Below are 22,268 nucleotides of genomic sequence, written 5' to 3'. Positions count from 1 at the left end.
AGGATCTTATCAGTTTCATCTCTGGGCAGATGATTCCCAAGTCTATTTAAACTCTAATCTCTCTAAACTCAAGTCTAGCACCACCAACCTGCTAGAGTCCTCCATCTGATGTCTCAGCAGCATCTCAAACTCAATACTGTATGCTGAAAATAAAGATCACTATCCAGTTCCTTAAACTTGCCTCTCCTCCAAATTTCATTCTGCTGACGGTAGCACCATCCTGCGGGCCAACCAGGTTCACAACCTTTGTGTCATCCTCAACTCTCCCTCTTCCTATTCCAAGAAACTGCCAAATCTTGCCAAATCCCCTTACTCCCACTATCTCTTGCATCTATCCCTCCTTTCCTCTCCTTTTGCCAACACCCTAATACAGGCCTTCATTGCCTCTCACCCCCCCCCCCAGTGCTTCTTAAACTGTAGGTCTCAACTCCTTAAGAAGAGTTGATTAGGTCACAAGTGAAAAAGTTTAAGAAACCCTGATGTCCTAGACTACTGTAATTGCCTCCTAATTGGTCTCCCTGCTTCTAATCTCTCCTCAATCCAATCCATCTTTCATATGCTGCCAAAGTAATCTTCCTAAACCACAGGTCTGGACTGGTCACACATCACTCTCCCCTGGCTCCTGCCATCTTAAGTCCCCTCTTATTGCCTCTAGAACAAAATACAAAATCCTCAGCTCAGCATCTAGAGCCCTTCACAATATATGGTTTCAGCCTACCTTTCCAGGTTTGTTTTACATTATACCCTTTGACATATTTCCAGCCAAACAAACAACGAAAATCTTTAGATCTGACATCTTACCTCTTCCCTCTTCCATGAGAAAATATTGGATTGGAAGTTAAGGGCCTTGGTCTGAATTCTAGTCTGTGTATTCTCAGACAAATCATTTAACCTCTCTGGGTCTCAGTTTCCTTATCTGTAAAAGAACAAATTAGACAAGATGACCTCTGAGCTCCCTGCCAGCTCAGTTTTAAGATCCTCTGATCCTAAGTAAACACAGGCTATCCCTCAGGCTTCACATGAATTTCCTACTTGATTCTTATCTTTCAGAAACCCTAACTTCCTTCAAAGCTCAGCTCAAATTCCACCTCCTACAGGAAGCTTTTCCTGATCCTACTGCTTACTTGTTAGTTCTTTTACCCTCCTCAGATTATCTTGTACTTATTTATTTGTGAATACGGCATATTCCATAGTAGAATGTGTAGATTCCATGACGGTTTACTATTTTTCATTTTTGTCTTCATGTGACAGTTTCCTCAGCTATAAATGGGGATAATAATAATAAATTCTACTCCTTAGGGCTACTAGGATGATCAAAAGAGATGATATGCATAGCACTTTACAAATCTTAAAATGCTATATATTGGTTATTTTATCCAGTGTTGAGCATAGTGACTCACACTTTTTGCTGTTGTTGAGTTGTTTAGTCACGTCCAGCTCTTCATGACACCACAGACTGCAGCATGCCAGGCCCTTCTATCCTTCACTATCTCTCAAAGTCTGTCCAAGTTCATTGTTTCCATGATATTATCCTCTACTGCCCCCTTTCTCCTTTTGCCTTCAGTCTTTCCCAACATCAGGGTCTTTTCCAATGAATCCCGTCTTTTCATTATGTGGCCAAAATATAGCCTAAATTAATTTCTTTAAGTATTGACTGATTTGATCTCCTTACTGTCCAAGGGACTCACAGAAGTCTCCTCCAGCACCACAATCTGAAAGCGTTGATTCTGCAGCTTTCCTAATAATCCAACTCTCGTAGCTATACATTGCTACTGGAAAAACCATAGCTTTGATTGTACCTTTGTCAGCAAGGTGATGTCTCTGCTTTTTAGTATGCTGTACAGATTTGCCATAGCTTTCCTTCCAAGGAGCAAGTGTCTTTAAATTTCATGACTGCAGTCACCGTCTGCAGCCATCTCTGAGTTCAAGAATATAAACTCTGCCACTGCTTCCATTTTTTCTCCCTCTATTTTCCAAGATTTACACACAGTAGACACAATAAATGCTTAGTTAATTAAATTGAATCAGAATGAGCTCCCATACAGGTAGCAGTAGAAATAGAGGGTCCAGTAGGATTTGAATCTATTGTGAATAAGTAGTCATTGACTACCAAAAAATATTTTCCAGGAGCCATGAAAAGGTGTGCTGATTTGGTTGTCATTAGTATTAATTAATGGTTCCTTCCTCTGGCACGGCTCATTGTCACAGCAAAATTGCCAACTTAAAATGCTTCTTTTTCCATCTGCACTCATAGAAGCTGGACTTCTTAAGAATAAAGTATTATTTTGTATTTTTCTCTATTTGTCTGAAAGATAAAGTAAATCTTACACTCTACTTTTGTCAGAACAAATTATATTGTAATTATTAGAGAATTGGACTGTGAGTTTTTATAGAGCCTTGCATTTAAGACATTTCACACAAGCTAAACTTCATGTCAACAAAGGAGTCACTGCTTCCATCATAAGGTTACATCAGGACAATTGGGTTGGAGTCAAAATTCAAATCCTAACTATAATGACTTTGGACAAATCACTTCATTTTTCTGGGCTTGTTTCTTTCTTTGTAAAATGAGGGGGAGGGGGATCAGACTAAAGGAATTCTTAAGGTTTCCTCCAGCTGAACTAGGGTCCTTTAGATAGAAGATAGGACTTCCTACATCTTGTCTGACCCCTTACGAAGGGTGCTGTTGAACAGAAACACTTGTTCAAGTGCAGGTTGGACTAGATGACCTCAAAGGTCTCCTGGAACTCTGAGATTTTATGGGTCTTTTGGGATGAGGTTGGCCCAAGTCTACTTAGACTCACGGTTTCAGTCAGCTTCTAAGGGAATAAGGAATTGAATAAATAAGGTCATACAGAAACACAATCCTTAGGCCTCAGGTCACCTTTAGTGATACATGTCCTAATACTAAAGAGCACCTATTAAGTGCCTACTAAATGCAAAGCACTGTGCTAGGGATGTGTGTAGGGATGCAAAGACAAAATGGACAGTCTCTGACTTCAAGGACCTTACATTCATTCTACTGGGGGATAGCTAGGATTCTAAGAGGGAAGGAGTACATTCCAAGGATTGGGGAAGAGGTAATACCAACTTCAAGGCAGCTACATGGTGCAATGGATAGAGTGCCTGGGCCTAGAGTCAGGAAGACTCATCTTCCTGAGCTCAAATCTGGCCATAGACACTTACTGGTTGTGTGACTCTGGGCAACTCCCTTAATCCTTTCTGTGCCTCAGTTTCCTCCTCTGTAAAATGAGCTGGAGAAGGAAATGGCAAATCACTCCAGTATCTTTGCCAAGAAAATCCCAAAATGGGGCCACAAAGAGCCGGACACAACTAAACAACAAATAAAAATACCAACTTCAGGAAATAACAAGGCCAGTGTGTCTGAAACATCTAATGCATGAAAATCAGTCATGTAGAATAAGCCCGAAAATGTAGGTTAGAGCCAGATTGTGAAGGGCTTGAATTGCTCTGAGTTTTTATTTTATCCTAGATGTAATAGGGAGCTACTGTAGGTTTTTGAACACTACCATAATCACCAAACTGAGGTGGAAAAAGCCATGAATTTATTATCAGAGGACCTGGGTTCACATCCCAGATCTGCTGCTTAATCTGGAAAAGACCTCTAGCCTAGACTGTTTCAACAGTTGGTCTCCCTGTATCCTCCTCCAATCCATCTTCATCACAATTTGAAAAGTAAGATTCCTAAAACACAGGCCTCACCATGTTACTCCTCTGTTCAAGAAGATTGCCCATCTCACTATTGCCTCAAGGATAAAATGCAAACTCCTCTATTTGGGAATTAAAGCCCTTCATAACCTAGCTCAAGTTTATCCTTCCACTCCAATCATATATTATCTCTCTTGCCCCGCCCCAAACCCATGCACCCTACTTTCCAGATGAACTGCCCTACTTGCTGGTCTCTGTTTTGGATATTCTATGGAGAATCTCAGTGTCTTTCCACAGGTTATCCCTGAAGCCTGGAACATATTCCTACTTCCTCCATGCTTCTTAGAACCTCTAGCTTCCTTCAAGGTTTACCACCTCCAGCAAGAGGCCTCTTCTGATTCCCCCCAACCCAATTCTTTTGTTATTTATTTTGTATTCTTTTATCTGTATACCTGTCATTTTTCTCCAGCAGAATATAAGCTCCTTGAGGGTAGGGGATATTTTCATTTGTCTTTCTACGCCCAGCACTTAAATGCTTCTTGAGGACAGGAATCTTTTTCTGTTTTTATTACGGAGGCAGCTAGGTGGTGCAGTGTCTACAATGCCGGCCTGGCAGTCAGGAAGACCTGAGTTTAAACCCTGTCTCAGACTCTTACTAGCTGTGTGATTCCAAGAAAGTGACTCAACCTTTATCTCAAACTGTTACCCGAAAGGTAAAATGAGGGTAATAGCAGCATGTACTTCACGGGATCTTGTGAGAACCAAATGAAGTAACAGACAATGCCACTTTGCAAACATTAAAGAACTATGTAAATGCTATTATTATTTGTATCCACAGCACTTAGCAGTGCCCGGCACATAGCACATAGCGAGAACTTAATGCTTTGCTACTACCTAAGCAGTTAGGTGGCAGCAGGGTAGACTTGCTCCAAATTCTACCTCTAGCTATGTGACTGGACAAGTCACTTAAACCTTTCTGTGTCTGTTTCTTTATTTGTAAAATGGGGATAGTAATAGCACCCACCTTCCAGGGTGAGAATGAGGGTGAAATTAGTTAACATATGTATAGCTGTTTGCAAACTTTAAAGAAGTACATATGTTCCAAAAATCAGTGCAGTTTAAAGCTATTAAAAGCTAAAACTGACAGACTTATAGCTATTATTGACAATGCTAGTTCTTTCTATCATCTCTAACTTACATGGTAAATATTTTGTTCCTATATAGTTGTTTGCATGCTGTTTTCCCCATTAGACTTCCTCTCGAGGGCAGAAGAAGGGCTTTTGCCTTTCTTTGTAAGTGTAGAGTCTGGCACACAGCACAGCCGTAACACATGCTTATTGACCGTTTCCTCTTCAGTAAAATGGAGGGTATGGGGCTGGACTGAGGCCTCGGTGGTCGCTGAGAGCACCAGGGCCTCGCCTAGATCTCTTGGGCCCGGACCCCACTCCAGCTGCCTTTGTTGCTGGGCCCCACCCCCACCTGCCTGGCAGCTGGAATTCAGCCCCAATGACAAAAATGTCCCCTCCCTCACCCTGCCCCCAACAGGTACTCGAGCCTGCGCCCGCCAACCTACACAAATAGGGGCCTTTAGGATGCTGCCGGCCAAGGAAGCCACCCCGGGGAACCCAAGTCCCCGCCCGCACAAGCTCTGGAGGTCAGGAGCCATTTTTTTTTTAGAGGTTTTGGCCGGGGCGCTGGAGGATGACCATATGTCACTGAATTTAAAACCCAAGGGGTTCATAACGACAATAGTGACGGCCAGGGAGACAGCACCGCCTTGAGCCAAGCGGCCACCTCGCGTCCGCGGCCAAGAACCTCAAAACCTCCGTTTGAGGCGCAGCCTCAAGAATGGCCGAAGGAGGCGAAGCTTCCGAGGGCACTCCCGCCACTCAGCGCGAGAGTGCCGCATAGCTTCCTGGGAGTTGTAGTCCTTCCTGGTAACTCTCTTTGTTTCTGTCACAGACGATCGAGCCAGAGAACTACAATTCCCAGAGCGTTTCGGCTGGGGGGAGGGAAGGGACGAGCGTCGCGTCGGCGGCGAGGGCGGAGCGCGGCGACGACGCTCGCTGAGGAGGCCCGGTTCGCACCGCGATCGTGAGCGGCGCTGAGCTGGGGCTGCGGCGGCTGGTTTTGGGTGCCGAGGGCAGAGGAGGAGAGCAGTGGGCGGCCTCGGCGTTCCCCTTGGCTGGGTCGGCGGGAGGATGAGTGCGGCGCGAGAGTCCCACCCGCATGGAGTGAAGCGCTCAGCCTCCCCTGACGACGATGTAAATAACAATGGCGGAGGAGGGGGAAGGAAAAGGCCGGCTAACGAGGCCTACTCTTCAGTCCGAGGCCCGGGCAGGGGCAGATGGGGGGGAGGAGGAGGCGTCCCAGGCCTGGAAGTGGAACTGGAAAGAATAGGCTGAGGAAGAAGCGGCCCCCTTGTCCTTCCTCGGGCGGAGGGGGGGGGGCCGCTGAGAGCGACCCGCATTTAATTTGGGCTGTGAGGGGTGGAGGGGTGAAGGGGTTCCCCACTCCGGCGGTCAGGGGCCCGGGCGCGTGCGCCACCGCGCTTCCCCTTCGTGGGAGGTGCGCGTCCGAGGCTCCCTGCCTGGGGGATGGGACGGGGGTGCGGGACTGACCGCCGTGACCCCCAGCCCCTGGGGAGGGGGGGAAGGGACGGCCGGAGCTCAGCTGTTAGGAGGGCAGCGAAGATCTCCAAGCACGTTTACGGGCAGTCTGGCATTGGGCTGCTAAGAGTTAACTCGTGAGAATGCTCGAGCTCAGGACGTTGCATCTTTGTAATCAGTACGGGGGTGTTGAGGCTTCTGCCAGGAACCCGGGGAGAGAACGGGATGGGAAACAACGCGAGGCTCCATCTGTCTTCCTTCCTGTGGTCCATGGGCTTTACGTTTAGTGCATCCCTCCGCACTCTAAAACAGTTTGCTCAAGTAACAAAGAGGCTATGCAGTCTTCAAAGTAGGAAAGAAATAACTCGTCTGTCTCTCAGGGAAATGGGAAAGTGTGTATATTGTTTTGAAATTCTCAAAGAGGCATGTAGTGAATGTTGGAGGAGGCAGGTGAGAATTTGTCAAGCCCTTTTACCACTGACTTTTAGATACATTTTGCCTAAAAGTGTGGGCACTGAAAGGAAGGTCACATTTATTTAGCAGACCAGATTAGAGGCTTGGTTTTTAAAACTTGTTTTAAAAAGATTATTTTGGTGATTTTTACACCTTGCTGCTTTCCGCTTGTGCAAAAAAAATCTGAGTTATTTTCATTTTTAGAACCAGGACCCAGTACTTTGTGTAAATATTCCTGTGTTTTAGAATAGCTTGGCTTCCATAGTAAAGAAAACTTTTCATCTTTCCTTTTCAGTTTAATATATAATTGAACTATATATTCTTTAAGTTGGAATCATAGTTTTCAATTAAAAAATTTTGATGTCAGCTCAAAAAAGAGGCATCACCTACTATAAAATAACCATTGGTAAATGCAGTTTGCCAGGTTACACCACTTAATGAAGCAGAATGTTGAAAGATAGTCAAGTCAACAAGCATTTATCATGCAGAAGAGTGAATCAAGAAAGTGAAAAGTCGGTCACAGTTCTATGATACTGAAGCAAATTTAGGCCCGGAATCTTACAAGCCTAAAGTTTAATGTACTTTGGTATTTTATAATACCTTAATATATCCCATAGTATCCTGTAAATGTCTAAACTTCTTTTTAGGAAGATGGACTTTTGTTATTTGATAGAATATATACTTTTAAGGAACCTTGACTAAAAATTGAATTACTGTAGAATGACAAAATTTGCTAATTATAAGCACATTCTTTTTTTTTTTTTTAGGCAGTTGGGGTTAAGTGACTTGCCCAGGGTCACACAGCTAGTAGGTGTCAAGTGTTTGGTTTGAGGCTGGATTTAAACTCAGGTCCTCCTAACTCCAAGGCCAGAGCTCTATTCACTGAGCCACCTAGCTGCTCCTATAAGCACATTCTTTAAAACCTACTTGATGAAATTAATTTATTCTTAATGTCAACCAGAAGTTAGACAACATCAAAGTCAAGTAACAGTTCTTTGTTGAGCACTCACTGTATGCAAAGTAAAGTAGTTTTATAGATATGGGAAAAGACATCAGAATAGGCCCCAGAATAGGCCCCAGACTAGGCCCAGATCAGTTCAGCCATATAAAGCTGGAAGTGCTTGCAGTTAGAATGGGAAGCAGAGGAACTGATTCCAGGTGAGTTGAGTAGGTCAAGGAAATCTTAAAGGAATAGGTAAATTAATCACTTATAGAAAGGAAGATACTTCACTAATCACATGCAAAGCTAAGGTGTCATAAAACTAATGATAGGAGGACTGATGAAACCCTTAAACTAGAAGGAAGAATTTAAATCAGCGTAATGATCAAATGAGGTATGGGAGTAACTAGTTTCCAAGAGAAGCGGGGTAAAAGTGGCAACTTAGATGATCTTCTTGAAGGATGTACTAAAGAGATTGAGTGGCTGCGTTGTCCATTTCCATACAGGAAAGTAAATCATATAACACTTTGGGTGGATTCTTGCTGTGTTGGTTCTAAAAGACTTTCAGAGGAAGAATTAGTGTGATAATGACTAAAGATGATTTGAGGTTAGAATTTGAAGATGATTCCAAAAAGTGAACCTGAAGGACAGAAAGGATGTTGATTCTGTTCATGGAGATGAGAACATTAGAAAGTAGTTATGGTTTAAGTAATGGGGGGGAGGGGCATTATATATATATATATTTTTTTTTTTCTTGTTTCTTTTATTTAAAATTCATTAAACATTAGGTTTAGGGAAATTAAAGGATCAGAAATTACATCAAGAACTCAGGTGGGAATATAGATTTGGGAGTTACCTAAATCTAAGTGGGAGTTGAAACCATAGAAGTAGATGAACCTTTCAAAGGAATGAAAAAAGAACACTTAAGAGCAAAGGAAACCATCCATTGCATATGCGGTAAAACGGCATCACTAGTCAAAATTTAGTTTTAGTAATATTTTATTGAGTGTCTTTTGTGTCCAAGAAAAAGAGGAGGGGAGAGGGTACAAAAAAGTAAATGGCAGTCATTGTTCTTGATAGTACTTAAAACGAATATATTTGATTTTAAATAGTGATGCACAAGCACTTATGTTCACAGCAAATTTGTTTATTCATTTTCGTAGGTAAACTACATAGAAAATTTAGGCCATGTAAATCTAATTTTTTTTTCCATTTCCAAGTACATGTTAATGTCATCCTTCCCACTCTTCCCCACATACACACCAAAAAAAAAAAAAAGGCCCTAATCTCCTCATTTCTTCTCTAGATTGGATCTAGCAACTGGGAAGCAGCTGACCTGGGCAATGAAGAAAGAAAACAAAAGTTCTTAAGACTAATGGGAGCTGGAAAGGTGAGGAGGGAGGGTTGTGAAAATAACTTTAATTTTAAATATATATATTTTTTCAATGAAAATACATTTTTTAAAACATCACAAGGTGAAAACAGTTTGCTCAAAAAGAGAGAGGGGGCTGTTGTTCATTTTTCCATTCTTTGTCACATTAGCTAGTCAGAAATGTTGTCATCCTAAAATTTGGGGAGAAAACTAGCTGGCCTGAGAATGAGAGCCCTATCCATTATCTCCATATTTCAAATCCTGAGATTATTTGATTGATAAAGGAAAGTGTGATAGAAAAGGTGAGGTGAGTCTACTGCTCTTTCCCAAGTGGCAGACCAATATATTTTGTGAATGAATATACAGGGATATTTCGTGTAATGTTGACTCAACCATGGTTGGGGAGGGACATCCAGGTGGTATAGAGGATAGAGTGCTAGACTTTTGGGTCAGGAAGACCTAGGTTCAAAATCTGCCTCGGACACTTAATAGATACATAACCCTGGGAAAGTCTTTTAACTTCTATCTGCCTCAATTTCCTTATCTGTAAAATGGAGATGATGATAACATCCACCTCTCAGGGTGGTTATGAGGATCAAATGAGATTTTATATATGTATGTGTGCCTATAATATATAGCATTTTGCAAATCTTAAAGTGATACAGAAACGTTAGCTATTTTTGACACATTATACCTAAATCCTACGGTAACGCTTCCAGTCATACAAATCAGATGGTGCTAATTTTACAAAAGGAAAGTTCGGAAGCAATTTTCTTGCTTTGCAATCATCTGGAAAGAAAGTCCCTTACTAGAAAACCTTCTCTACAATCTGAACTTCCGAAGCACACCTTGTCAACCTTAAAGGGATGTCCTATAATAAAACTAGTGGCGCACCTACCCCCATCACATTCTGCCAAGAAATTAAGTTTCATTGATGGCCTTCCCACTCCTTCAGTGATTACAAAGATGCTTTGCTCTACCACTATTCCTGTTGCTCCCAGGCATGCCTGTGCTTTCCCACTAACTTTTAAGGCAAGTGGGAAGATTACTAATCAAAATCCTCTCTTCAGAATACAACCATTTCTTTCACTTTGGTGCTCTAGTTTCTCCTCAAAAGAGGTAGCAGCTACATCTGACCTGCTTTGCTCAGCCTCTGCATAACAGACTGCAAGGTAGATTGGCAACCAGAATAGGGAGGATGAGCTGGATCAGAGAATGGATGGAAGTGAAGTATGTAATAGATTTGTGATAACAAGTGGTACAGGTAGATTAGTATTCTGGGAAATTTCAAATTGCCACCCTGAGTTCATAAAATAATAGGTCCCAATAGCTAATAAAGCAACCAGTCAAGGAGTATTCTTTACCTCTCCCTCCTCAAAAAAATTCCATCATAATCAACTTAAAAAAAATAAGACATTTACATCTTGCCTAAAAATAACCTTCATCTCGTAGTTATCTCTGATATTTAGCAGTTATTGTCTCCTGTATACCCTTCCATTGACTTCTGAATTTGTATAAATTGAACTCTGCTGTATTGTCATATAGGTCATAGAATTTTATATGAACATGTGAGACACCTTGTTTAAGAATACTTTAAAAACCAATGCATATGGCAGATTTTTATACTTTAGTCAGTGGTGTGGTTTTTAAATGTAATCTATAAAAAATTAGATTCTAAAGCATATCAGCCTTCCTCTGTTTTCGTCAAGAAAATCTTTCAATATTCATGTACCATTCTTCTGTATAAATTATAAACTAGGCCTTTGGGTAGTGTTAATTCAACTTCAACTTTTTTTGGTACGTACAGATACCATCTTATTGTAGGGGTTGGGGTAGGGGTAGGGAGGAGTGCAATAGCTGACATTTCCTTCTTTTGGAATCTTTTCTTTTTGATATATGTTGAAAGTAATCCTTGAGTACCTTGAGAATTATGTTGCCTATAAATCACTGTAGTGTATAGTGATCAGGTTCAGTCTCTCGTACCAACTTCATCTTAAGTACCATGTCCTCACTGGGTACTGAGGTGATCGAGTCCATATCTAGTGGTTCACTATTGTTATTGAGTTTGGATTATGGTATAAACATTAGAAGATGTGTCCTATTCCATATCTGGTTTGTTCTTCCAGTATATTAATTCTGTTGTGGTAAGCTGACTTAGCTGGATCTCAAAACCAAGTCTCATTCTTTTTTAATTAGAAGGTTTTCCACTATCAAGTGAGTCTATATTGCTGGTAGTCTTATATTATTTTCCATATAGTTTTGTAGATAAGTATATGCCATAAAATTGATGTTGCCTTTAGCTCCCATGTTTCTCTACTCTTCATGGTAAGGAAGCTGTTTGTTCTCAAAAGCAGTTTCAGAACTTTGGACTGTCTTAGTGTAGCAATTATTTTGTGTTCATTTCTCTCTGAGAAATGGTGATAAATTGAGTCTGTATTTTGCCATTGTCCATGCCCTATTTTTCAGAGTCAGCTTAATTGGAACTGATGTTGTATCTGCTGAAATTTATAACGTTTTCAAATTTGGCATTTGCTTTGAACTTTGCTCTAACCTAGTCAGTAATCTTTATGAACAGATAGCTAATTCACAAATGACTACTCTATATATAGTAAGTCCTATTTAGGTGCATAACTTTATGTCTAATTTGTAGCAAGAATATTTGTAGTCATAGTTTTGGTGGGTTTTTTTGTGATACCAGTTGATGCCTGCCACTTCAAGAACCTTCTAGCTCTCTTTTTAAAGCAAGTATTGATCGTATATGGGAGTGAGACTTCTGAATAGTCTGCACATCTTTTGTCTCTTTGATGTCTTAACATCAGATCTTATTTTACCACATAGTTTTTTGTTATTTTCTCTTGATCGACCTTGCTAAGGTCCTCTAGTATCAGGCTTTGTGTTAGTTCAGTTTGGGGCATCTTTGTCAGGTTCTCTACTTAATTCTCTGCAGTAGATGTTAGCATAAATTGCAACTACCCTGTGTTGATATATTTGCTTATGTTTATCACAAGACAAGATGACTGAGTGTCCTTTGAAATTGTTTCTTGTTGCCTTTGGACAAATAGTAAAACCAACTCCTTTATTGGGTTCTCTGAGGAAAACTTGAGAAGTCCTTCCCACTGATCTATAACTTGTTTATATATTCCATTTTTAGTTAAAGTAAGACTGTCGATATGAATATAGTTTGGTTGCTGATAGTTGTCAGTTATTGGTTTAAAAATTGCAGATTAAGGGTATAAATAGTAAAATTAATATTTTTAGACAGACTAGATCTATATTATTACTAGCACTTTTTGCCCCCTGTTCTCCCACTGTCACATTAGAAGCATAAATAGGCCCTGAAGACCAAAGCCTGTTTTGTATTTTTATCCATTTTGTGGTTAGCCATAAAAGAAAAAAAAAATAGTCTGCTTGTGGTAAGCCTTCTTGTAGATAGTTTTACATTAGACCTATATTTGAAACCTTTCCATCTTGGTAAAACCTACCAGAGCTTATAGTATGCAATAGCCTTCAAAAATCCAGGGTCATCTCTGTCATAATGAGACACCAGAGTAGGAGATTTCTAGACAGAGAAAAGATCATTTAACAAAAATGCAAAACCACCTAGAAAAAACTAAAAACCCGCAAGGGAATGGCCAAAAAAATGTGGTCAAGCAATGATTAATAGACTAACACCCTGAATGTTTTAAAAAAAAAAAAAAAGGCCTTGAGCAAATTGATTAGTGGATAAGGAGGATAATATAAAAGATTTGGACAATAGAATAATTAAGCTGAACTTCAGATTAATTCTAGAGAGTATCAATATATGGTATTGATTTTAAAGGCTAGCAAAGACAGTATTTTAAAAAAAACTCATTTTACAACAATGTATTTAAGTTTTCATTCATTATAACCAAGCAAGTTTTATGTTATATATGCAAAGCAGGTTAAATATTAGGGGAAAACTGTCAATAATACATCATTAACAAGAGCATTTTTGAAAATCATAGAAGTTGATGCAGTTCAAACCTTTAATAAAATCTTACATTCACAGGTATTCTCATTTTTACCACCATTTAACACAAAAGTAGAAATATAAGCAAACTAATTAAGACAGGAAAAGAGGATTAGAGAGATTAACTTTGGAAATGAGGTCAAAATATTATCTGGTGACGTAAAATAGTATACCTAGAAAAATCAGTATTAATAATAAATGAGTTAAGCGAGATTGCCCTATTTTAAAAAATCATTCTCATACCTCACTGGATCCCTGAACTCATCAGTGTCAGTATTCCGCCCCCCCCCCCCAAAAAGGCCAAATCATAGCTCCTCCACACCATCTTGGGCTGAACAGAATTTATCCATGTCATCTAGCAAATTCTCCATAGGCCAAGTACACAGGGCACTCCACATACTCTAGATCTCTTGATATAGCACAGATATGAATGGAGCACTGGGGCTGTGTGGTTAACCTTACTCTCCCTATGTGTCATTCCCATTCTTGAGCAAGATTTTCCATTTTCCAGGTAAGGGGAAACACCTTTCAGCAACAATGCCAGAAGTCAATAAACATTAGAGAATTGACTGGCACACATGATCATATAATAATTATATAAAGCTCCACCAGCACAAATCACAAGTCCTCTGTTGCTTAGCTAGTAACATTTATCACCTCTGATAATGAGCCCCTCTGCCAAGAGTTTGTGCTTCATGGTAATTCCATCATGGGGAATGGACCCTGAGGGTTTTACAGAAAGAGGGGGAATGTTCGAGGAAGCTATCCACTCATAGGTTTTTATAACAACAGTACTGGTAATTGAAAGAGAAAAAAACCCTGACAAAAGCCTAAATGTCCTAAGAATAGGAATTAAATAGTGATACAGTAATTAGATTAGAATACTAAGATAAAACTGATAGATAGGAGGAATATAAGAAGTATGTTGTTTATGAAGTAAAGCAAAGAAAATGAGAACAGAGTACATGCTACAACTATATTAAAAGAAATGTGGGAATAAACGGACGAAGAAATAGGGAGATAGAAGCAACTTGAAGAAGCACCTGAAAAGTAGATACAATAATAAATACAGCCCTTTAAAGTCTTCAGGGTGCTTTAGTGTACATTCTCATTTGATCCTTACATCACCTATAGGAGGTAGGTATTAAAAGTATTATCCCAGTTTTACAGATGAAAAAATTATTGAGAGGTTGTGATCCAACAGGTGGCAGAAACGGGATTTGAACAGGTCTTCCTGACTACAAGTCTAACAACCTAAACTACTATAGTCCACTGACATTTTGTGCATGGAAATCCATTTATATAAATAGTTTAGCAAATTTCATGGGGTCCTTCAGTGTTTTCATGATAATTACAAATGTTGGTTATGATAATTTTTTATTCATTATAGACTTTTATTAATATTGTAATTAATTCCTCTGAGGCACTTCTTGTCTTTGTTGACTCACAACTCATCCTGACATAAATAACATTAGTGCTGCACTATAAGAGTCTATCTCCAGGAGAGTATTAGTTAACCCAATTAGAGCTCAGAACTATTTAGCAAGTGCCTGTATACAGAGAAGGGAAACTGTTTATTATTATTTTTTAATTGTATTACAAACTTAAACCACCAACAAAGACCAGTAATCAAACACATAATAAGGAATAAGAAATTGTTGTTTAGTGTGTAGTGTTTAGTTGGAAATCAGTGAGACCTGGCTTCAGATCCCATCTTTGTAAGCTCTGTGACCATAGGAGTTTCCTATGCTTATTGAACCACAGATCCTTTACATATTCAGGTAATAAGAAACATAATTTTGCATAAAACCTTTAATGTTGGGTGAAGGTGAAGTTATTAAATTAACAGACAACTCTATAGTGTATATGATTTTTTTATATCCATGAAAAATAAACATTACAAGTAATGAAGTATTATTGTGGGATCCCCTAAGGTAGAAAAAAAAATAACAAAAAGGAGAAAAGCTTAGCGTATAGCAACATTTCCCTTACCTGGCATTGTTGGGAAGTAAAATGTTTTTGATTAACAACATACTGCAAGTTGAACTGTTGAAGCTTTGAAACTGCCCATAAGTAGTTAAACTGTAGGAGCCTATATCTCCAGAGCAAATCAAAGTATATAGCATGCACCAATACATTGATTAATATTGCAGCTGTATACTTTTAAAACGTCATTTTATCATATATTGATCTTTCTCTTATCCAGCATGACAGTCTTTCAAAAGAAGCATCATGAAAATAGAAAGCTAAAATATGTGGTAACATAAGCAAAGTTAGATAAATACGGAAGAGGAGAGAGTTAGGGAAAAACTTTAGAAGATTGAGAAGACAGGAATTTAAAAACGCCAGAAACTTTGAGTAAGAGAGTTTTGATAATGTTGAATCAAAGTGATTGTATAGGGAGGTTTAAAGAATGTCAGGAAAAATATAAATCAAAGTGGTTGTGATTTTTTTGTTTTGTTTTGTTTTAGCTCATTGGTTTTTTCTCCATATTAAATCTGTAGTTTTAATATGTTGGATATAGGTTTAAAAAATTCTGGTGCCTCAGGTGGTGGTTGGTTTTTTTTTTTAATCTCTACTTAACCTGTCTTCACAACCTGACGTCTGCCCACTCAGTGCCCTTGCACTTCGGGCTCCATGCATAAGTGCTCTGATGACATTCCACCTCTGCCTTTACACTGGTTCTCCTACACAAAAGCAGTGAGTTCCTTCCTCTCCTCTGCCAGACTCCACTCAAGTAGCACTTGATGCCACTAGCTGCTAGTAACTCCCAAAACTACCATTCCCTTCCCTCCGCCCCCCTTTTTGATATTCTGTATATAGTTTGGTATATACCTGTTACTTCCCTCAGTAGAGTGTAAGGTCCATTAGGTCAGGGACTTTTCATTTTTTTTTTTTTATTCCCAGGACTTAGTGCAGTCCTGTCACATAGGCATGCTTAATGAAGTACAAATGAGGGAGTTGGACTGGATAATTTAAGGTGTCTGTTTTAGTTCCTGTGAAGATGGAAGGGAAGGGAACAAGCATTAAGTGCCTCCTGTGTACCAGGGTCTGCCCTAAGCACTTTACAGATATCTCATTTGGTCCTTATGACAACCATGGGAAGTAAGTGCTCTTATGATCCCCATTTTACAATTGACGAAAGTAAGGCAGACAGGTTAAGTGACTGTGCAGGGTCATACAGCTAGTTAAGTGTCTGAGGTTTATTTGAACTCAGGTTTTCTTTGACTCCAGGCCCAGTGCTTTATCCACCGAACTACTTCTGGAGCTATGACCTTTAGAATAGTTGGGGAGATTGTAGGTAAAATCATTGTGCTTAACTTGTATTTAATATTCTCTACTCTTAGAAGAAAAGATTTAACTTTTGATAGAGCTGGTCTTAAGATTATTAGGGTTCTGTATGCCTATGACCAAAATTCATATTTTAAAGTCTCCCAAAGTAGATTTGTGTGTCTTACTCTGCCTCTAAAAACTAAAAATCAAATTTTGGGGGCTTCTGGCCAGTCACAAGGCTCTGTCTAATTATTAACATGGGGGGGGTCCTAAGTGATTTAAGGTTTTGTTACATATCAGAACACAATTGTGGACATCAGAAGCTTTTTAATCCTCATGGGATGTGTATGTATAAAACTATTTAACAACTTCTAATTTTCCATCTTTTAAATAGAAAGAACACACTGGCCGTCTTGTTATAGGCGATCATAGGTCAACATCTCACTTCAGAACAGGTAAGAATGTACAGTGTAGTTAAAGTAGGATGTTTAAATGTAGTGATATCAAAAGTTTGTAACTTCTAATAGTGTGAATTAATTGGATCTGGTGACCATGGAATTCAGCCAAAGCACAGTTCCTTTTTAATTTTTGTTGTAATATAAAAAGGTAGGTATTGGTTATACTTCAATTTTGTTTCTGTTATTTTGCTACTCTGGTATCCTCCTCCTTCCCCCCCCCCCAAACAGTGGGGTTAAGTGACTTGACATTAATAAGTGTCAAGTATCTGAGGCTAGATTTGAACTCAGGTCCTCCTGACTCCAGGGCCCATGCTCTATCCACTGTGCCACCTGTCTGTCTCCTTATATTTATCCTTCTTAATCAGATCATATTGTTGATTTTTACCTACACAAAATTTTCACTCTCATTATGGAGATTTCTTGCTTTCTTTTGCCATTATATTAGTACCTATAATTATAGTAGTCATAATAAATTAATAAGATCATGGAATCAGAGCTGGTAGGCACCTTAGGAGCCATCTGATCCAACATTCTGAATTTACACGAAAAAGCCTAAGCCCAGAAAGATGCAGTGGCTTGCCCAAGGTCATACAAGTGATAAATAGGGTTGGATCCCAGATCTTCTAACAAAACCTTTCCACCGTGCCATCTGCCTACCAACAAATTGGATTAGTCTCTCAATCAGAGTCTAGAATTAAAGTCTAAAGAAAATCCCTAAAAATACTCAAGAAATTAACGTGATTTTCATGTTTCAGGGGGGGAAATTGCTTTGTTAAAATTGTAGCTTGAGTTTTGACTTGAGCAAAACTGTTGAGGGAGGACACTGAAAAATGAGAAGCAGGTAGTCAGATGAGAGTACAGACACTTCTTGCTTTGAAGTGGAACATTCCACAGACCTCTATGCAAAGCAATTTTTACATAATGTGAATTTGCCCTTGGAAGGTGAAGATGAAGGGAGGCAGGAAGGGGGCCCACATGCCCATGAATGAGGGGGTTGGCACAGAGTTCAAGGACATAGGGGGGCTGGGGACAGAGAAGCTAGAGCAGGAGGAGGAACACATGGGAGCCTGGTTGGAACCTAGGGAAAGAGCAAGGAGGTGTGGGAGCAGATACAGACAAGAGAAGCTGGGAGACATGCTGGAGCCCTCTCAGCTTGGCAGTCTCAAGCACTTCAATTCCGCTTTCACTCGGAGAAGTGTTTTGTCGTTTTTAAGTGATGGGACTTTTTAAGGTTTTTTTTGGGGGGGGGGGTTGTAGCACCAAGCCAAGGGGCAGAAGCAGAGAGAACACAGTATTGTACGGTAAAGTTAACATTGGTGTTTTTTTGTAATGTGAATTTCTTTCAGAATTCTTTATGTAAAATTAAAGATGTATAGACCAAGAACTGTCTATATTCCATTTGTAATCAAAAATTATTTTGAATCACTGGTCCTACTACTTAATATGTATGACTGGGACTAAATCATTTAGCCTCTCTAGGCCTCAGTTTGCTCATCTGTCAAATGAAACTAGATGATTTCTAAAATCTCTCATACCCTGAATCCTGTGATTTTTCTCATTTAAAATTGCTCTTTAAATAAAAAAATTTTTAGCTTCACACTGCAGCTGCTTATATTCTTTTAAATTGAGAACTTTGTGAGTCAAACAAATGGTAATGACACAGAAGTTGATTGTTGTTTGGGTTACTGAAGCATGAAATTCCCTTTATAGCTTAATATATAAAAATGGGTATTAGTATGTGTGTTAACTTACTACAGTAAACTTTAATGCAGAGAAGCCATAAGGCCATAACACTGACAGGTTGGTCCTTTTTCACTAGGTCTGCATCCTTGATGAAACACATTTCAGTGTTTCATTGAATGGAAGGAATTCTGGAGTTTAGGAGCTATATAAGGCAATTTATTGACTGTTGAATTTTCAGAAGAAAATACAGATTAACTTAACTTCCTGCCCTTACCTCTTTCATTTTTTTGTTTTGTTTTTTGATCAGAAAAAAGTAACTCAGACTGTTCTGAGACCATACAACCTTATGATGTCTGGCTTGCCTGGTTGGAACTGTTGGGTTGAACACTTTGAATTGAGAATATTGGTTCCAACAATTAGTCGCCAGTATAGACATTGAGTACTTTGATAGTCCAGTTTGAGCCTTTTGATCTCTTGGGTAAATTTTTGTGGAGTTCAAATACATCCATGAAGTTAAAATGATTAAATCATAACTTTTAAAAATCAGCCCTGTATATTGTAGCCATCTGTATTATGGTTGTTTTGTGTAATCAGATGTTTTTATTAATTTGACTGAAACATAACCAAAGTACACTGGACATGCAGGGGAAGAAGATAAGAAAATGAATGAAGAACTGGAGTCACAGTATCAACAGAGTATGGACAGTAAATTATCAGGGAGATACCGGCGACATTGTGGACTTGGCTTCAGTGAGGTAGTGATTAACTTACTTTCGTTCATTGGAAAGATATCTTCTAAATAGAATTGATGAATGTTAATCATTACTAATCTGGGGATTGAAGGATTGTTGGTGATACAAAAAACATTTCAGTTTGAACAGCCTAACATAAGTTACTTTTTTTTTTTTTTTTGAATTTTAAAAATGGGTTCCTGCCCTCAGGTGCTCTAGAGCAGTGATGTGAAATGAATTAGAAATGGCCAGTACACCATACTTAAGGATCAGGTTTGGGCTTCACTCTGGAGTGCTGTGGGCCATATGCAGCCCTTGTGTGTTTAACACCTTTTAACACCTTATCTAGAGGATTGTTTTATAAATAAGATAATTTAAAATTAGACTTTCTTTATGCTGAATTCTGCTTTATAACAGTATATATTTCAAGCTTTAGTATATGTGCTTTCTAAATGTAAGCCAAATATAACGTGTTCTGGTAATTTAAAAAATTTAACTTTTGTTCTAGAGCGGAGATGTCATGCGCTACAACAGAGTGCAGCCAGAACCAGATTGAAATGTAATTGAGAAATAGTTACAAAATAAATAAAAATACAGTAGAACATAGATAATTTTTAGTCAACATGTGTTCACAGAGAGCCTTAATTAGTCCTGTTTTCTATTTGAGTTTGACACTCTAGATAAACCCTTCACCCATAAATTAGATCAGATTTTTTTAAAAATTGGCTAATGAACGCTCCATTTTGTTTGTCTTTTGTCCTTCTCATGTCACTTTGGGTTTCACATTAATCCTCAAAATTATTTTAAAGCTGATGGAGTTGAACAGTGATGTATCTATTAAGGGCCCATGACTTAATATAACTACTGTTCAATTACCAGAAAGTAACGTTGTATGCAAAATGTTTTGTTAGCATAATTAAGCTAAAGGTAATCTCTTTTTTTGCCCTTAAAACCATATAGAATGGGGTAATAACTTTGAAAAAGGAAAATGTTAAATATGTCATAGAGACTAGATCCTTTACTTCTATCAGGCTTTTCAGATTCCTATGTTGAGTCTTCTAAAACAAGATCTCATTATGAAAAGGACATACTTCTTTTATTTTTAGTTAGAGGATCCAGATGGGGAAGGTGATGCTGCTGGAAATGATGATGATGATGATGATGACGACGACGATTCACCTGACCCTGAAAGTCCAGAGGACTCTGAAAGTGATTCAGAGTCTGAGAAAGAAGAATCTGCTGAGGAACTGCAAGCTGCTGAACAGCCAGAGGAAGTGGAGGACCCCAAAGCTAAGAAGGATGCAAAAAGCAATTACAAAATGATGTTTGTTAAATCCAGTGGTTCATAACTCCAAGTGTGTGATTAGTCTTTGTATTCAAAGTAAGCCTTATTGTTATAATGCACAGTGGAGGACTGCTTCTATAGCACAGACCTTTGTATTATAATTTTAAAAAAAGGCCCTTCTTTTAAATAATTACAAAGAGTGTTTGCTTTCAGATGCCATGGATTACAATTTTATGGGCATGATTATATCCATTTTTGTAAAATATAAGAGTTGCATTGTACAAAAGACAAATAAATGCGATTCCCAGCTTCCTTTCACATTATCATCATCTACCCTCTAACTAACTACTCCTCTGCCCCCCTTCCCTTTTTTTAGTCTCTCCTAATGAAATTATGTGGGGAACATTGTTGAAACTTCTTAGTACTATTTTGTGGGTGTTTGTTTTTGACAGCTGTATGTTCCATTCTTCATTATTTTTGCCCCTAATGTTTTCTCTTATAAAAGTTAATTTGATAATGTGACGGTGCGTTTATGAGAAAAATACCTCTTTAATTATAATACTTTGATGTAGTAGAACTGTTCATCATGAAAATATCTCCTGGCATTGATATATTATAATTATTATTACTAGCTGGCAAAAAGAATGGGTTTATTTATTTTATTTTTAGTTTATTGTTATTTTTTAGCTCTACTCGTAAGCCCAAAGAATCGTGGCAGTAGATACTATTAGGGGGCAACACTGTGCTATCCACATTGAAGGGTTTGGGGTTTTTTGTTTTTTAGCATAAATAATGGTCCTTTACAGCAAGTTGGCCCAAAATACAGTGTATTGTATAACATAACATTTTGCAGTAGTAAATTATATGACACAGGATTAAGGGATCAGGGAGACAAAATTAATTTCTTTTGAAAGGAATAAGTGCAAAATTAAATTGGTTGATTATTTTAAAGTCATGGGAGGCAAAGTTGTTTCCACTATTTTCTTATCTCTCTTTTGTCATTCTCTAGAACTTAAAGCATCTCAGAGAATTTGATAAAGTTTTACCACACAAGAGACTAAAAGCAGTATGTCCTCTTCCAATTCTAATGCCTGGACTGTTTTGGGGTTTTTTTTTAAGTTCTTTTCTAATTTCATTGTTACTTCTCTTGTGAGGTTAGAGTACCCTAATTTAGAAATAATAGTTTGCATTTTTCATGCTTTACAATTAAGAAGCACTTTGACACGATCTCATCTGCTTCTTGAAATAATCTTGTGAGATAGATAAATATTTTACAGCTGGGGAGACTGAAGCCTAGCAAGGCAATTTTGCCCTCTTGGAGTTAATGGTAGAGTTGGGACTTGGTCTACAGCTTTCTATTGTATCTCCCTATTAGCAACTTACATAACCAGTAAATGAGAGGGCAGTCAGTATAATGTGAAAGTAGCTAGAACAAATTTATTTAATTGGCTATTTTCGTAACAGAATTTTGGCCTTTTTTTTTCTTGTTTTAGCTGAAAATTTAACAGTCCATTTGAGATATTTGTACGTCACTATCAGTCACATAGGGATACTTATAAAAAGATGAGATACCTTAGTAATTCCAACTTGAGTCTGTGGGCACAGTTACCATCTTTAAGTGACTTGTTTTGTATTCTCCCCCAGAAATTGCTTGGTGGCACAGTGAGTAGAGTACTAGTACTGGAGTCAGGAAAGAGTTCAACTCTAGCCTCAGATACTAGTTGTGTGAACCTAGGCAAGTCACTTAACCTCTGCTTTCCTCTGTTTCCTCATCTGTAAAAAGGAGATAACACTAGCACGTGTC

General features: G+C 38.7%; 1 protein-coding gene across 1 annotated transcript; it reads left to right on the top strand.

The window, feature by feature from the left end:
• The first annotated feature begins 5,703 nt into the window (after window positions 1-5,703).
• CUNH11orf58 (chromosome unknown C11orf58 homolog) lies at window positions 5,704-20,787 on the top strand. The gene is made up of 5 exons (XM_021005430.2): window positions 5,704-5,933; window positions 8,978-9,061; window positions 16,702-16,762; window positions 19,094-19,203; window positions 20,286-20,787. Exons 1-5 carry the CDS (start codon window positions 5,871-5,873, stop codon window positions 20,526-20,528), a joined length of 561 nt encoding a protein of 186 aa, XP_020861089.1. The 5' UTR covers window positions 5,704-5,870; the 3' UTR covers window positions 20,529-20,787.
• Window positions 20,788-22,268: the final 1,481 nt, after the last annotated feature.

The sequence above is a fragment of the Phascolarctos cinereus genome, unplaced genomic scaffold (genome assembly GCF_003287225.1).
Source record: "Phascolarctos cinereus isolate Bilbo 61053 unplaced genomic scaffold, phaCin_HiC Scaffold_9;HRSCAF=440, whole genome shotgun sequence".
Taxonomy (NCBI): Eukaryota; Metazoa; Chordata; class Mammalia; order Diprotodontia; family Phascolarctidae; genus Phascolarctos; species Phascolarctos cinereus.
The sequence above is the reverse complement of the archived record's forward strand: the minus strand, read 5'-3'. Positions and strand labels throughout refer to the sequence as shown.